Raw genomic sequence first — 17,817 nt, forward strand, 5'->3', positions numbered from 1 at the left:
CCTGCCTCTGCTGTACATCAGTGTGTATGAGGGAAGCTTGCACTGCTCCTGCCTCTGCTGTACATCTGTACGATGAAGCTTGCACTGCTGCTGCCTCTCCTGTACATCTGTACGATGAAGCTTGCACTGCTGCTGCCTCTGCTGTACATCTGTGTGTATGAGGGATGCTTGCACTGCTCCTGCCTCTGCTGTACCTCTGTACGATGAAGCTCGCACTGCTCCTGCCTCTGCTGTACCTCTGCGTGATGAAGCTTGCACTGCTCCTGCCTCTGCTGTACATCAGTGTGTATGAGGGAAGCTTGCACTGCTCCTGCCTCTGCTGTACATCTGTACGATGAAGCTTGCACTGCTGCTGCCTCTCCTGTACATCTGTACGATGAAGCTTGCACTGCTGCTGCCTCTCCTGTACATCTTTGCGATGAAGCTTGCACTGCTGCTGCCTCTCCTGTACATCTGTACGATGAAGCTTGCACTGCTGCTGCCTCTGATGTACATCTTTGCGATGAAGCTTGCACTGCTGCTGCCCCTCCTGTGCAGCTGTGTGATGAAGCTTGCACTGCTGCTGCCTCTCCTGTACATCTGTACGATGAAGCTTGCACTGCTGCTGCCTCTGATGTACATCTTTGCGATGAAGCTTGCACTGACACTGATTACTGTCTGCTCCACATGGTCGCACTCTGTCTCTCATAAGGGTCAGTGCCCCCTGGTCCTTAAGCCTCAAATCCCTCTTTCATTCCTTTAAACTCTTTGGGCCTGATTTAGATCTCAGCAAAGGGGAATACTCTGTAGCAAACATGATGGATATCCCGTCCGCCATATTAAGTTCTCATTAAATCCTAATGTGATCGTAATACGGCAGACGGAATATTCTGTCACATTTGAAACTGAGTATTCCCCCCGTTGAGATCTAAATCAGTCCCTCTGTCTCTCCCTCTCTCTCTCTCTCTCTCTCTCTCCATCTTTCCTTTGATCATCACCTCCAGGTGTTGTTTCCCTAGTATCCCTATTGATGCTCTAGGTGCATAGGATCCTTTTTGACCCGCTGTCTCTCCCCTTGCAGGGGCCGCATCAGTCGTATGGGCTCCATCAAGCTGTCGGTCTACATGACGCTGTACACCATGACGCACACAGTGCTGTTCATCCACGAGGCCCAGGTGAGGGAGGGTATCTGTCTTATTTACTGCAGTTCATTTTGGTGGCAGGAGAGCTCAGTGAGTTAAAGGTTACCATGGTTACCAGATGAAACCCTGTCAGCTGTGGCTGCCATTGGCGTCTCTGTTTTTATGGTCTGATTTTACAATGCTGCTGTCGCCAGGCAATTAAGAAAGCATCGCTAGAGAGGGGCTTTGACTCCACCCACATGTTGGGAGTCAGGAGTACATGTTTCGATTGGGCAGAAGTTGCGTGCTTCCACATAAAAAAGTGCTTGCTCTCCATGAAGCTGTGATTATTTTGTTTGAACTTTCAGCACAGATGGGAGGAGGGCAGTCATTAACCTACATGGATGTTTAGGTCTGGCTTGACAGTGCAACTCTTAACTGACCTTTTAACCTACACCAATGTTATTCTACAGTTCTTTACTTCCACACAAATACATATTCATTGTCATGCTATTTACCTATAATCACAATACCATCCAACATTCCTATGAAGACAGACCTTTTGACATTGCCAGTGCTTTTTAAAGTAATTTTTTTAGGTGTGTTAATGCTGTTGGTATAAATGACGCAAACCAGGAATACAATCCCAGGTTGCAAAAGTTACTTAAGGAAAGCCTGAACTTAGAGAAGTGTGTCCCTAATGCCATGGAGTCACCTGTCTATCTTAAATGTAAGCCTCAGATTATGGGTATGACTCTCATCCGGGGTGACTTAGATTTTCATCAAAATAAGTTTCATAAATCGAATATCATTGCATTACTTCTAGTAACACCTTTTAATGAAAGTACTAAGACACTACAACAAAGTAGAACCGCTCAGTAAAAATAAATACGTTGTTAATGCTAATTGTATATTAATGCTCCTATTTCTCTTTCTTTCTCCTTCTCTCTCCTACGGTGTCCACCCCCTTCCCCCCCCCCCTTGCCCCCCTTGCCTGTTCCCCGCTTCCCTCATCCCCGCCCCCTGGGTTTCTGCCCTGGGACAGTTTTTTGACCCAGCACAGGTGCTGTACACCTACGAGTCCCCAGCGGGATATGGCAATATTGCGCTGCAGTTCATCGCCTACATCTGGTTCTGCTACGCCATCCTCATCACGTTGAAGCAGTACCCAGAGAAACAGGCCTTCTACGTACCCTTTTTTGCTGCTTACACGCTCTGGTATGTAATGTTTCCCTCTTTCTTGCTGCCACTGGAAGGCCTCTTTGTGTGTGTGTGTGTTTTTTTTTTTGTGCCTATGTGTATCGGTTGTATTTTTCACAGTAAAGATAACTCTAATAAGAACCAGTGTGAGGGCCTCATCAGTGAATTAAAGTGCTTGAAAATTCCACATCAATGGCGTGTAAAACTAGTTGGCGAGATTTCAATTCTCACTCATTGTGAGTGAGACTCACACATTTGGATGTTGGGTTGAGCTCTCACTCACAGCAGCATACATGTGGCACCTTGTAAGATGGGCTGGAACCTGAAATCTTAAAATGGCTCAGTTTCTAGCTCCGCTGTGTCTGAAGCAGCTCTTGGAAGCTGCAGAGGCTTCCAAGAGCAATGCCATCGCAGGCCTCCTACAGATCCCCTCAGATGATGGGAGGACACATTTGGCTGCTGCCTGAATATTTTTGTATGTGAACACTCTACTTGAGTCAGGTTCTACTGTCACTCTAATCATTTTACATGTATTTTTGGATATTTTTATTTTTAACTGAGATGACTGTGTGTTTTTATAGACATTCAATGTTGTGTGACATATTGTTTCTTAGTTCTCACTCTTGGGAATTTCAAGATTTTAGAGCTCATTAGTAGTGCATTCAATTAGCTTTGATCCGCTTTAAAAGCAGCTAATTACTAGATGAGTCCAAGCGGTTCACCGTAGGCCTCTATTCTCCATCCTCTAGCTGCCTCCTCTAATCTCTGACCCGCCCCAGTTCTCCTCTAAGATTTGTCCCAATAGGTCTTCACTAAGCTCCACTCTCCGAATGTCTTCTCTGATGTCTTCTAGCTGCCTTCTCTAAGCTCTGCCCTTTGAAGGCCTTCTCTAAGCACCGCCCTCCAGCTGCCTTCTCTAAGCTCCACCCTACACATTTCTTCTGAAAGCTCTGCCCTCCATAGTTCTTCGCTAAGCACTGCACTCCAGCTGCCTTCACTAAGCTCTACAGTTCTTCTCTAAGCACCGCCCTCCACAGTTCTTCTCTAAGCACCGCCCTCCACAGTTCGTCTCTAAGCACTGCACTGCACAGTTCATCGCTAAGCACCGCCCTCCACAGTTTTTTTGGGAGGACTGGCCTCCACAGTTCTCCTCTAAGCCCCACCCTTAACAGTCCTTCATTAAGCACTGGCCTCCACAGTTCTTCTCAAAGCACTGCCCTCCACACTTCTTCTCTAAGCTCCGTCTGCTACAGTTCTTCTCTAGGCACCGCCCTCCACAGTTCATCCCTAAGCACTGCCCTCCACAGTTCATCCCTAAGCACCGCCCTCCACAGTTCTTCTCTTAGCACCGCCCGCCACATTTCCTCTCTAAGCACCACCTTCCACAGTTCTCCTCTAAGCACCGCCCTTGACAGTTCTTCATTAAGCACCGGCCTCTATAGTTCTTCTCTAAGCACCGCCCTTCACCGTTCTCCTCTAAGCTCCACCCTCTACAGTTCTTCTCTAAGCACTGCCCTCCACAGTTCTTCTCTGTGCACCGCCCTCCACAGTTCTTCTCTAAGCTCCGCCCTCTAGAGTTCTTCTCTAAGCACTGCCCTCCACAGCTCTTCTCTAAGCACCGCCCTCCTTAGTTCGTCTTTAAGCACCGGCCTCCACAGTTCTTCTCTAAGTATTGCCCTCCACAGTTCTTTTCTAAGCTCTACCCTATAGAGGCCTTCTCTAACCTTCATCCTCCAGATGCCTACTCTGTTCTCCACTCTAAGCTCTGATCTCCAGAGGTCTTCTTTAAGCTCTGATCTCCTGATGATTCTCTAAGGTCTGATCTCCACAGGTCTTTTCTAAGCTCTTATCTCCAGAGGTTTTCTCTAAGCTCTGATCTCCAGAGGGCTTCTCTAAGCAGGATCAGGAGAATGAGTCACCTCTGCAGACTTTAGATCTCATCCCTCCACACACCTAGGTTTGTTCAAATACAACCTCCCTATAGGTTATCAAAACCCTCAGCCCCAGTAGCCGAAACCTTTCAAAACTTGGATGGTACACAGAAATTATCTAACAATTGTCCAGCTACATAGGTCATTTGAAAAATATCGTCCAATGACTAAGCCCTTGCTGCTGTCCATAGTTTATGACTCAACCTCACCATACCCAGAAGCAACAGCACAGAGCCTGCGGGCAGGTAGACTACCTACCGAAGTAGATGTCTGATGTTCGGTCTGACTCTTATTGTCCAGTTATATGCTGCTAATTCTAAGCAGAAACCCGTGGGAGCTAAGTGGATCCTTAATTGAAGACTGCATCCTGGAAATAATATGTGCTAAAATATTGTGCACCAATCAGGCTTCAGATTAGGCTGCAGTGAGACTGTCATTCTCCAGGCATCAGAGGATGCGACTCACCAGTGCCTACGTCATGAACAAGTAAGTGGTGGGTCCACATTTCTGTCAGAAATCTGCCAGTGCCACTGCCAAATGTCAGGGTTGCCAAACACCAGGTTCTCTAGTCTTGATTCCAACTCACGCCTCTTTTTTCCTCCAGCATCTTCTCCCTGCCCCTTATCTCACTCTTGCAGGTTCATTTCTATCTCTGCTTTATCCTTTGTCACTGATTTTCTGGCTTTCTCTTATTCCTGATTCCCCCTTGGCTGCTTTTCTCTAGCGTGCTCTGGGTCAAAGTCTAATGATTAGAAATAGATTTTGACCTGCCAAGAAAGAGTGCTGGTGGGTCCCACCAGTGACCTGAAACTACCCACTCAAACTAAGCAGTGTGTGTCACCTCCAAGACCCCTCAGCACAACACCCTGGCTTGAGAGTTCTTTGATGGGGAGCCCCCTCCAGTTCCGTTATGCTACTGCATTGAGAGACTTGGTCTGCTCCTCCCCCAAGACTGCTCAGTTTTGTGTGACGCAAGGGACCACCAGACACCTCTGATCATCATGGAGCTGTGCCGTGGAAATGAATGGATGGTTCTTGAATGGTTCACTGTGCTACTGCAGGATGGTGCACTGCTGGCCAAGATTTATGTCTCAAATTTCCCCCCAGGTCTCACAAAGTGTGGGTTCCCCAAAGATCTATCTTTTCCCACCACCACTCAGCCTATTCATAAAAGCCCTTCTATCAGTACGCAGATCATGGCCGGCTTCACCATGGGGTAACAACACTACGAGGTTTCAGCCTCCTCACTGACTGCCCAGGTACAACCCAGAGCTGAATGTCTCATCAGTATACATTACACAGCCTTCAAAAGACGGGGGATCTACTCCGCTCCTCTTCGCCATCCAAACTCTTCGTTCAGTGTTGGATGTGACTTGTACTGAAGATGGAACCTCTCCAAACTCCACCATTGCTTTGAAATGACTTGTTCTATTTGTTCTGAACAGTTACCTGCAGATTGACCTCACTGTTACAAGTGTAGTGAAGGGCGTAAAACTGAGACTCGTGCCTGATTTAGATCTCGGCGGATGGAATACTCCATCACAAATGGGACAGATATCCCGTCTGCCGGCCGTATTACAATTTCCTTGGGATGTAATGAGATTGTGATACGGTGGACTGCATATCCGTCATGTTTGTTGTGGAGCATTCCCCTCCACTGAGATCTAAACAAGGCCCTCAGTCTGTTGAAGAACATCTCAACCCTCTGTTGCTGACGTCCAGGCCCTGGTCCTCTCCAAACTCGACTACGATAGTGCCCAAAACTGGATCTTTCACCACTGATCCTTGAGCCCAGTGGTTAATTTGTAAATAAAAACATGATGGTGCCCAAAGCTTTCCTCTGAAACACGCGGCTGCTGCATTTTAATGTGCGATCACAGAATACTGAGGCAGTGTGATCCTGAAGCCATCTTAGGCCTCTTTAATCCATTTACAGTCACTCCCTGCCCTTTCAGCTCACTCTTGTAGATTTCTGCTTTCTGGCTTTGTGACACTTTTCCGTCTATTTTTGTCCTGGTTTTCCCGTAGGTGTCCTTTCCTGGCATTAATTGCCTAATGCAGAAAAATACATTAAGCACTGCTTGAGCCCACGCATGTCGCTTCGTCACTCACTAACATAGGGACATGTTAATTCCTGTGATTCTTGTGCCCTGTCTCCTACTGAATTGCGACTCCGTGTTTGCCTTGCAGGTTCTTCGCTGTTCCAGTGATGGCACTAATTGCAAACTTTGGAATTCCCAAGTGGGCCCGAGAGAAGATTGTGAATGGCATCCAGCTGGGTATCCACCTGTATGCGCACGCTGTCTTCTTGGTGAGTGGCAGAGCTGTGAATGTGAGTACACTACACACACACCCATTGTGCACAAGGCTCCTCTGCACAGAGTGAGGCAGGTGGAAGTTTACATACTTCCATAGCCACCAAGAGATCTTTTGTGCTGGTGCTGTGAGGCTTCTCTGAGTAGGATCCGCTCCTACCACGGTGCCTGTGTCTCTTAGGGTCTGCTGCTACCCTGTTGCTTGTATCTAGTAGGGTATGCTCCTACCACGGTGCCTGTGTCTCTTAGGGTCTGCTGCTACCCTGGTGCTTGTATCTAGTAGAGTCTGCTCCTACCACGGTGCCTGTGTCTCTTAGGGTCTGCTGCTACCCTGTTGCTTGTATCTAGTAGGGTATGCCCCTACCACGGTGCCTGTGTCTCTTAGGGTCTGCTGCTACCCTGTTGCTTGTATCTAGTAGGGTATGCTCCTACCACGGTGCCTGTGTCTCTTAGGGTCTGCTGCTACCCTGTTGCTTGTATCTAGTAGGGTATGCTCCTACCACGGTGCCTGTGTCTCTTAGGGTCTGCTGCTACCCTGTTGCTTGTATCTAGTAGGGTATGCTCCTACCACGGTGCCTGTGTCTCTTAGGGTCTGCTGCTACCCTGTTGCTTGTATCTAGTAGGGTATGCTCCTACCACGGTGCCTGTGTCTCTTAGGGTCTGCTGCTACCCTGGTGCTTGTATCTAGTAGAGTCTGCTCCTACCACGGTGCCTGTGTCTCGTAAGGGTCCGCTCCTACGTGGTACCTCTGTCTTGTAGGTTCTGCGGTCTGCTCTTATACAGTACCTGTGTCTTGTAGGGTCTGCTCCTACGTGGTACCTCTGTCTTATAGGGTTTGCTCCTACCACAGTGCTTGTTTCTAGTAGGGTCTGTTCCTACGTGGTACCTCTGGCTTGTAGGGTCCGCTCCTACCACATTGCTTGTGTCTAGTAGGGTCTGCTCCTATCTGGTACCTCTGTCTTGTAGGGTCTGCTCCTACACGGTGCCTGTGTCTAGTAGGGTCTGCTTCTACAATGGTGATTGTGTCTTGCAGGGTCTGCTCCTACATGGTGCCTGTGTCTAGTAGGGTCTGCTCCTACACAGTGCTTATATCTAGTAGGGTCTGCCCCTACACGGTGCCTGTGTCTCATAGGGTCTGCTCCTACATGATGCCTTTGTCTAGTAAAGTCTGCTCCTACCCTGCTGCTTGTATCTAGTAGGCTCTGCTCCTACATGGTGCCTGTGTCTTGTACGCTCTGCTCCTACGCGATACCTATGTCTTGTAGGGTCTGCTCCAACACGGTGCCAGTGTCTAGTAGGGTCTGCTCCTACATGCTGCCTGTGTCTAGTAGAGTCTGCTTCTACCCTGGTGCTTGTATCTAGTAGGGTCTGCTCCTACACAGTGCCTGTGTCTCATAGGGTCTGCTCCTACCACGTTGCCAGTGTCTAGTAGGGTCTGCTCCTACACAGTGCCTGTGCCTAGTAGGGTCTGCTTCTATGTGGTACCTCTGTCTTGTAAGGTCTGCTCCTAACACAGTGCTTTTGTCTAGTAGGGTCTGCTCCTACCACGGTGCTTGTGTCTAGTAGGGTCTGCTCCTATCTGGTACCTCTGTCTTGTAGGGTCTGCTACTACCATGGTGCCTGTGTCTAGTAGGGTCTGTTCCTACGTGGTACCTCTGTCTTTTAAGGTCTGCTCCTACCACATGCTTGTGTCTAGTAGGGTCTGCTCCTATCTGGTACCTCTGTCTAGTAGGGTCTGTTCCTACGTGGTACCTCTGTCTTGTAGGATCTGCTCCTACACGGTGCCTGTGTCTTGTAGGGTCTGCTTCTACAATGGTGATTGTGTCTTGCAGGGTCTGCTCCTGCATGGTGCCTGTGTCTAGTAGGGTCTGCTCATACACTGGTGCTTTTTTCTAGTGGGCTTTGCTCCTACACAGTGCTTATATCTAGTAGGGCTGCTCCTACACGGTGCCTGTGTCTCATAGGGTCTGCTCCTACATGATGCCTGTGTCTAGTAGAGTTTGCTTCTACCCTGGTGATTATATCTAGTAGGGTCTGCTCCTACCCTGCTGCTTGTATCTAGTAGTGTCTGCTCCTACACAGTGCCTGTGTCTAGTAGAGTCTGCTTCTACCCTGGTGCTTGTGTCTAGTAGGGTCCATCCTTACCCTGCTGCTTGTGTCTAGTAGGCTCTGTTCATACACGGTACCTGCGTCTAGTAGGCTCTGCTCCTACTTGGTGCCTGTGTCTTGTAAGGTCTGCTCCTACATGATGCCTGTGTCCAGTAGGGTCTGCTCCCACATGGTGCTCTGTGTCTAGTAGGGTCTGCTCCTACATGGTGCCTGTGTCTAGTAGGGTCCACTCATACCCTGCTGCTTGTGTCTAGTAGGCTCTGTTCATGCATGGTACCTGTGTCTTGTAGGGTCAGCTCCTACCACAGTCCCTGTATCTAGTAGGATCTGCTACTACCATGGTGCTTCTGTCTAGTAGGGTCTGCTACTACCATGGTGCTTGTGTCTAGTGGGGTCTGTTGCTGTGTGGTGCCTGTGTCTTGTAGGGTCTGCTCCTACATGGTGGCTGTGTCTGGTAGGGTCTGCTCCTACCACGATGTCTGTGTCTGATAGGGCCTGCTCCTATAACTATGCTTGTGTCTCATAGGGTCTGCTCCAACCCTGGTGCTTGTGTGTAGTAGGGTCTGCTCCTACATGGTGCCTGTGCCTCATAGGGTATGCTCCTACCACGGTGCTTTTGTCTAGTAGGGTCTGCTCCTACCACAGTGCTTGTGTCTCGGTCTCCTAGGGCCTGCTCCTACCATGGTGTCTGTGTCTTGTAGGGTCAGCTCTTACCCTGGTGCTTGTGTCTAGTAGGCTCTGCTCCTATGCGGTGCCTGTGTCTTGTAGGGTCTGCTCCTACATAGTGCTTGTGTCTAGTAGGCTCTGCTCCTACCACAGTACCTGTGTCTAGTAGGTTCTGCTCCTGTCACAGTGCCTGTGTCTCAATCTTGTATGGTCTGCTCATACCATGGTGCCTGTGTCTTGTAGCTTCAGCTCCTACCACCGTACCTGTGTCTAGTAGGTTCTGCTCCTGTCACAGTGCCTGTGTCTCAATCTTGTATGGTCTGCTCATACCATGGTGCCTGTGTCTTGTAGCTTCAGCTCCTACCACCGTACCTGTGTCTGGTAGGGTCAGCTCCTACCATGGTGCTTGTGTCTAGTAGGGTCTGCTCCTACTACGGTGCCTGTGTCTTGTAGGGTCAGCTCCTACCACGGTGTCTGTGACTGGTAGGGCCTGCTCCTACGATGGTGATTGTGTCTAGTAGGGTCTGCTCCTACCACAGTGCCTGTGTCTTGTAGGGTCAGCTCCTACCACAGTGTCTGTGTCTGGTAGGGCCTGCTCCTACAGTGGTACTTGTGTTTAGTAGGGTCTGCTCCTCCCACAGTGCCTGTATCTAGTTGGGTCAGCTCCTACCACCGTACCTGTGTCTGGTAGGGTGTGCTCCTACCACTGTGCTTGTGTCTAGCAGGGTCTGCTCCTAAACGGTGCCTGTGTCTCGTAGGGTCTGCTCCTACTACGGTGCGTGTGTCTCGTAGGATCTGCTCCTACCACGGTGCCTATCAGGGTCTGCTTCTACAGTGGTGTTTGTGTCTTCATCAAGGACACAATCCCCATTCAAGAATTCCTATGTGGCATCTACTTTTGCATACTTGGGTTTCCTGTCCATGTTCCTTCCTTTGTTACTTTGAAGTGCCTTTGAATGGGAGTCTCGATTCCCCCAGATCTGGATTGCTTCCACTGTCCAGCCTTTCTGCAGCATGAGTGCCTCATTGTGATCTGTAACTACCAGACTGGACCCCAAATGCTCCTCTGTTAGGCCAGGAAGGCTTGATGTCAGAATTCCTGGGGCTTCTTTCACCCCCAACTGTTCTTCATGACTTAGGCTCCTGGCCTGATTTCCTTCAGCTTCCCTAATAAATCACATCTTCTCCCTTGCCCTTTTGATGGGTGAATCCCTCCCCGCTCCTGCCATTATCCTCTTCTTACCGATTACATTTCGCTTTGACGGCACGTTTTGGCTGCCTGACTCCTCCCATTTTGTCCTGCATGCACCCCTTACCGTAGCTTTCTGCCCAAACTGTGCACCTCATGCTGTGTCTCTTCCCTGGATTGAGCCATGTGGTGCCTCATGCCTGGAATCTGATGCTCGAGAAGGCATGCGGCAATGGCTTAGAAACAGGTCTTCCTACACTGACCTACTCTCCCTATAGCCAAGCAGAATCTTGCGACTCATTCAACCTGCCAACGTCATGTGTTTTTTTGCATCGAACAAGCAATCATCTGTCATTTATTGCGGACGATTCTTCGCCTCTTCACCAAACCCCCAACTCTTCACTCCCATCCTAACATGCTCACTCATGACGGATCGCTTCAGTCTCCCCATTGAAACTCACTTATGGAGTCTTCCATGACTGTGTCCTCATCCTCAGCCTGATTCCCCTTTCCTTCTTCTGTCTTTATCACTGGTTTCATTTACCTTCTCTCTTTTTCTTCTCCCCACCTGCCTACCCTCTTTTTAATGTGCGTTCATGAGTTTCATGGCCTCCTTCATCCACACTCCGCTCTTTTCCATTCATTTATTTCACTTTTTGCTGACTTTGTGTTAGTTGTAGCTCCTTCTGGACTCTGCCCAGTTTTTAAAAACCCTGATGCTGTTGTGCCTATTGATAGCTGCTCTCATCTTGATCACTGATCAGGTATTATCAGCCAGCTTCCTTCAGTCCCTGCTGTTGATATGCTGCAGTAAGGGTGACTGCCCTCCTGTCTCACCACCGAGTGATCAGCCTGTGTTTGTGACTTCACTCTCACATGCCTTCTCTTTCCCAGATCATCACTCGCCCTTCGGCTGCCAACAAGAACTTCCCTTACCACGTGCGCACCTCGCAGATTGGCATTGTGGAGGAGAGTGTCGAGAAGTTCCCTCACCACGTCTATGGGAATGTCAACTTCATCAGCGACTCTGTGCCCAACTTCACAGAGCTCTTTTCGATCCCCAATGCCAGTGGGAACTTTGGCACGGTTAGTATCAATGAGACTAGTTTCAAAGAGATGGCAATAGATGTACCTGTTTGTGCATGGGGGGGGGGGATTGAGAGAGAAGTAGCAGTATGTGTTGAGTCAGAAGCATACTCACATGTGTAGGTTTTAAGGACACAACTAAATGTACACCCACATTGGGGTAGGGGTCCTCATTCCAAGCACCACTTGTGAAATGTCTTCATCGATCTCTTCGCTTGGACCCTGGTCGTCTGGCTAATTGACTGTTCTTTTGTTGGTCTTCCAGGGCTTTAAAGCATCAGCGGAGGAGACAACGGCCACTCTCCACTACACCCACCTAAACCCAAGTCCCACCTGTGTGATCACCACAACTACCACCACATCTGAGCTGACGGGGCCTCCTTTGCTATTAAAGCCATCTGGCGGCGAGACAAGACCACCGCCCTACCAGCTTCACGCCCCACAGGTCCACAGCCACAATGGCTTCCCTGAGTACTTCAGCATGCACACTGCCGGGACTCAGCCTATGTGAGCATTCCCTTCATCCTAGAAGCTCACCACAGACTCACTCCATCAGCACCACTTTTCAGAGCACTTCAGCATGCACACCACTGGGTCTGGCCCATGTGAACATTGCCTGTGCCCAGGACCCAGAGAGAGAGAGACCTTCATTGATATGAACCCTTCTCAGGTGCAGGACCCTCAGAGACAGAAGGATGATGAAAGAGAAAGGCACAATCCCCCCCAGGCTGTGTCAGCAGAAGTTCTTCTTGGAGAACCTAAATGTGCATATTGTCTGGACCATGTCCATGCAAACCATGTTCCCTCTGGTACGTGAGTTTCATCTGCACGCACATATTTGTATATATGTATGTAAAGGAGAGATGGAGAGGACCCCACATGGTGGTTCCAACAGCAGATGCGATGCTTGAGGTAACTGAGCATGCAGACTGCCAAAACGCCCCTTCTGAAGAATCCCTCTGCCCCCATCCCCCCAAAAAATAATACACTTCAGCAGAAGGGCTTGATGGGATACTTCAATATTTCATTACATACTAGGACTGACTCCTGTGATGAACATTCCCTCTGAGGCAGGACCATAGAATGAGACTAGGACTTCCCAACTGGACAGTGCACTATGGCTTTCGGAGAATGTTAGCAAACATGCTACCAGGATGAACCATCTCTCTGCGCAAAGACTCAGGCCTGATTGAAATCTTGGCGGACGAGTTACTCCATCACAACGGTGGCGGATAGCCCATCCACTGAAATATAAACCCCTTAGGATATAATGGGATTTATATTTTGGTCGACGGGATATCCATCACCGTTGTGATGGAAAAACTCGTTCTCAATCAGGTCCTCAGTCAGTGAACCATGACCTGGCCTCTCTACCAGCAGGACGGCTTCTGGAGCTCCTCAGCATGCATTGCTCCTGGATGAGTCATCTCTCTGCCTTACCTGGCCGTTTTACCAGCAGGAGGGCTTCTAGGTCCTCATACCGTGCACCACCTGCATGAAACATCTCTCTGCAGAAAGACTTAGCATAGGAACCATGATCTGCCCCCTCTACCTGGAGGAGGGCTTCTGGAGGTCCTCAACATGCGTACCACCTGGATGAGTCATCTCTCTGTCTTAGGGCCACACTTGGAGCCCTCACCTGGCTGTTCTACCAGTAGCAGGGAATTCCAGAGCACCATTAACTGGTGCACACCACCTGAGGAGTCAACACCAATCTTCTCTCGACCCACCAAAAGGTAGATGGAAACCTCCTAAACATCTCTTATGGATGGGTCTTTTGCACCTACAATGCTCGTCTGGACTTGTGCCTGCTATCTTGTGAAGTCTGAGAGCTGAGTAGCAGGGGCTGCCATGAGGACCAGCACCCCCATTTATTTTCTGTGTCCCACTTAAGCCACCTCCTGTATCCTGCATGCGGTTAGATCGTGAGCTTCCTTGAGTTGCCTGGGGAGGGATAAAAGGCTGGGGAGGAGCTACATTTGTACATTTTTACTGGGTTGGGGTTGCAGAAAAGGGGCTGTCATTTTGATAAAGTGACCAATGGAGGTTGCGAAAAGAGCATAAAAGTGTGTGTTGACAAAAGATCAGTGTTTACTATGTGTAGAGAACACACTTGTGTATAACGTCTAAAAACGAAGACCAGCTTTTTAAAAGACAAAGCACGCAATTTTGTAGCTATACTTTTACTCACCTAAATCATATATTGATTGTTAGCCTTCAAGGCCAAAGAGCCCCCTCACGCAATCACTGGAGAGAAGTATGTGGTCTTGACTGGTAACAACCAAACAAGTCAACCTAACAAACATCTTATCCCTGCAAGATGGCATGTTGTTTAATTGTTGCCTGCCTAACATAGGATCCCCTTACATCTCTGTGCATAGGTGATGAGCATGGATGATGTCTACAGAGAAGGCGTGTGTTGTATCTATGTCTGTGTGTACACAAAGAACACACATGTGTCTAGCCTGTACAGAGAATGTGAATTTGCAGAAGATGTGATTGTGCAAGGAATGTGAGCTTGCAGAAGATGTGATAATGTAAGGGTGTGCAGTTATAGTAATTATTCTCAGACTGTGAGTGTGCATAATTTCCAGAAAGTATGCTTTGCATGCACAGTGTGTACATACTTCTATCTACACACAATGCTAGTGTGTCCTGTGGGTGTAGGTGGAATACGCGGGGGTGTGCAGCCTTCACGAGGAATGGTGTAGTATAGAATGAATGCGTCCACAATGTGTGAGTACTTTGTGTATCCACTGAGAATGTTAGTGTGCACTCACAGAGTGGGAGTGAGTGGACAGGTACGTGAGTGTATTGTATGTGCATAGAGTATGCCTGTGCCGGGTCTGTCCAGGAGTGATGATTAAACGAGTGTTGGGGTGTCAGCGTACTGTTGGGTCTCATGTTGGCATTTGATAAAAGACTGGAGTAGGTCACTGTGTTTGAGAGTGACTGCATGAGTGTAAATCATTTTCATGGATCATACATTGATGAAGACTTGGCTGGAAGCAGCCACTTAAAGCCACAGCCTCCACAGGGTCCACAGACTGGTTTCCACTGTGCCATGTTAGCCTGAGGCCCTGGGCTTCAGGAGGATTCCTAAGAGTCTAGCCCTTCTTGCTTTGTTCATAAGGATGAGAAACGAGTTAATGGGGTGAATGTTACTCAGTAATGAATAAAGATTGCAGACTTTTAAAACTTGTCAGTGGTATGCCTGTTTACAAAGGACTTGGAGAAAATCACACATGGGAAGCACAGAAATGTATTCAAAGTCTGCACAGCCACAAATGCAGTAGGGTGCACTGTTGTACAGGAGCCGGGACCTCCTCTGAGCACCGCTGGAAATAGTTCAGTAGCTGCTGACATGAATATTTGGGTGAACACATGTTCTGGGGAGTTGCAGAGCTGCCCACCCCTGCTTTTCAATCTGTATATCTATGAACTGACTCTGGAACTGGATACAGTTAATGCACATTCACCACAACTAGGGAGAAGACATATATCCAGCCTGTTGTACGCCAATGACCTGGTTATGTTCAGCGAAAACAAAATGGTCTTCAAAGGTTAATCAATTTGCTTCATGACTATATCATGCAAAATAAACTAGAGATCTCTTAATATGATTCCCATGGAGATGTCTTCATTCGGCTTATCATTATCATGAGTATTTTACTTAAAATGTATTTCGGGTGGTTTTTTGTAAAATACTCAATGCTGAATACACCTTTTTGGCCTTTGTGTCTGGGATAAGACCAGGTGGTAACTCTTTTGGTTAACTTATTTTTCTTCTTTAGTTTCTTCTTTTCCTTCCTACTCAATTTTTTGTAAACTTGACTTCCTTCTCACAGAGCAGAACAACAGCACATGCTGTTTCATTGGTCATGATATGTGATGTTCTCTCAGCATTCTCTACTATTTCAATCTTGTAGAGCGCGACTTGTCACCTGTGAGGGTATCCATGCGCTGGCAAGGTCCAGGTTTTCAGCTTCCTACAGAACTCCTGTAGAACAGGGGAGGTCCTGAGCAGCAGGGGGGGGGGGCATTCCAGGCTTTGCTTGCAAGGTAGGAGAGGGAGTGTCCTCCTGCTCTGCTGAGTTGTATCCCGGGATATGGATCAGTGTGAGGGAGGCAAAGCAGAGGTGTCTAGAGGGTTTGTGGAATGTCAGGCGATGGTTGATGTAGGTGGGTTCATAGTTTTGCTGGGCCTTGAACGCATGGCTGAGGTGCTCGAACTGGCATCTCTTCTGAACTGGGAATCAGTGGAGTTTTTTGAGGTGTGGTTGATGTGGGTGCAACAAGGGAGATCGAGGATGAGTCTTGCTGCAGCGTTCTGGATGGTCTGTAGTCTTTGAAGTGGGTGGACTTCGCTTCCCATGTAGAGGGTGTTTCCATAGTCCAGTTGACTGGTGACGAGGTGATGGTGCGTCTCCCGTTTTGGGAAAGCTGTGTCAAAAATCTTTGTAACTTGCGAAGAATGAAGAAGCAGGAGGATTATACTGCATTGACTTGGGACCTCATGGTGAGTTTGCTGTCCAAAATGATACCGGGATCCCTGGCATGCTCATCTGGGGTTGGAGTAGGCCCCAGTTCTATGAGCCACCAGGAGGCCTCCCATGGAGAGTTGTTGCTGCCGAAATTCAACACTTCATTCTTGTCTATGTAGAACTTGAGAAGATTATTCCTCATCCAACTATCAACACAGATCATGCACTGGTAGAAGTTGGTTCTAGAGGCAGTGGAGTTTTTGGAAAAGGAGAGGATGAGTTATGTGTCATTGGTGTAGGATATAATGTTGAGTCCATAGGATCTGACTGTGTCGGCTAGGGGGGACATGTAGATGTTAAAGAGGTGGGGCTGAGTGAGGAGCCTTGAGGGACTCTGCACATGATTGGTTTGGAGGTGAAGGGTGGAAGGTGGACTCATTGTGTTCTGTCAGTGAGGGAGGAGTCGATCCATCTGATGGTGGCTGCTTGGATGCGTATGTCATGAAGTCTAGCGATGAGCGTGTGGTGGGAGAAGGTGGTGAGGGCTGCTGAGAGCTCTAGGAGGATAAGGGCAGCTGTCTCTCCTTTGTCGAGGAGGACTGGGATGTCATCTGTGGCCATGATCAGGGCTGTCTTGATGCTTTGGTCACTGTGAAATAAGGATTGGGAGTCATCCAGGAGGTGATTGTGTTCCAGGTAGACAGTGAGTTGTTGGTTGATGTTTTTTTTTATGACTTTGGCCGGGAAAAGGAGCAGGGAGATGGGTCTGTAGTTGCTGAGATCTTTGGGGTTCGCTGAAGGTTTCTTCAGCAGGTGTTTGTTTTCTGCGTGCTTCCGGTTTTCTGCGAAGGTGACAGAATCCAATGAGGTGTTGAGTAAGGTGGAAAGTTCAAGGCCGATCCTGGATGCTTTTGGGTTGAAAATGTGGCAGGGGCATGCATCTGATGGGACCCTGAGTGGATGGATTTCATGATGGTGATGGTGTCCTGAGTGGTGAGCTTGTTCCAGGTGGTTAGCTTTGGGATGGTCGTGAGTGTGGAGGTATGGTTGCTGAAAAAGTCTTCAGGGTTGAGTTGAGAGGTTGAATTTTGTGTAGATTTTGGCAGTTATGAAATCTGTGTGCCTGTCGCATAGGTCCTGAAAGGGAGAGATGTTGCTTGTCGCTCTTACGGGGTTGGTGAATTCCTTGACAATGCAGAAGAACTTTTTACTTCTTCGATGCGTGATGCTAGGGCTTTTTGTTCATCTCAGATAGTTGGTAGTGGAATAGGTTGAGTGCTGATTTGTAGGTCGTTCTGTTGGCTGGGTCTTTGTTGGTGTGCCACCTTCTCTCAAGGTGCTTACAGTGTGCTTGGCTGTCCTGATGTCCTCGGTGTACCAGCTGGCTTGCTTGGTGGATCTTCTGTGTTTCTTGTTCTCAATGGGGGCGACAATGTTAACGCAGTCAGTGAACCAAATGTTTAAGCACCTGACATCCTGGTTCATGTTTGTTTGGTGTTTGGATGGGTTGAGGTCAAGGGTGTTGGTCAATTTGGTCTCTGAGGCTTTTTTCCAGCTGTGGTGAAGGGGTTGGATTGTGTCGGGTGGGAGGGCATGGGGGTTGTGATAATTAAGTGAATGATGGAGTGGTCGGTCCATGTGAGTTTGGTGGTGTGGCTGTATTTGATGCAGTTACTTGACATAAATATGGGGTCAAGCATGTGTCCTATGATATGCCTGGGGTCGTGTACAAGTTGG

General features: G+C 48.5%; 1 protein-coding gene across 1 annotated transcript in view; it reads left to right on the plus strand.

Annotated features, from left to right (window-relative positions):
- TMEM145 (transmembrane protein 145) overlaps nucleotides 1-15,214 on the plus strand; it is a 167,797-nt gene extending 152,583 nt beyond the window's left edge. The window contains exons 11-15 of the mRNA XM_069201402.1: nucleotides 1,061-1,154; nucleotides 2,146-2,318; nucleotides 6,422-6,542; nucleotides 11,405-11,596; nucleotides 11,862-15,214. Of these exons, the coding sequence (XP_069057503.1) occupies nucleotides 1,061-1,154; nucleotides 2,146-2,318; nucleotides 6,422-6,542; nucleotides 11,405-11,596; nucleotides 11,862-12,107 (826 nt within the window). The 3' untranslated portion in view covers nucleotides 12,108-15,214. The remainder of the gene's footprint in view (nucleotides 1-1,060; nucleotides 1,155-2,145; nucleotides 2,319-6,421; nucleotides 6,543-11,404; nucleotides 11,597-11,861) is intronic.
- The last annotated feature ends 2,603 nt before the right edge of the window (nucleotides 15,215-17,817 follow it).

The sequence above is a fragment of the Pleurodeles waltl genome, chromosome 7 (assembly GCF_031143425.1).
Source record: "Pleurodeles waltl isolate 20211129_DDA chromosome 7, aPleWal1.hap1.20221129, whole genome shotgun sequence".
Lineage (NCBI taxonomy): Eukaryota > Metazoa > Chordata > Amphibia > Caudata > Salamandridae > Pleurodeles > Pleurodeles waltl.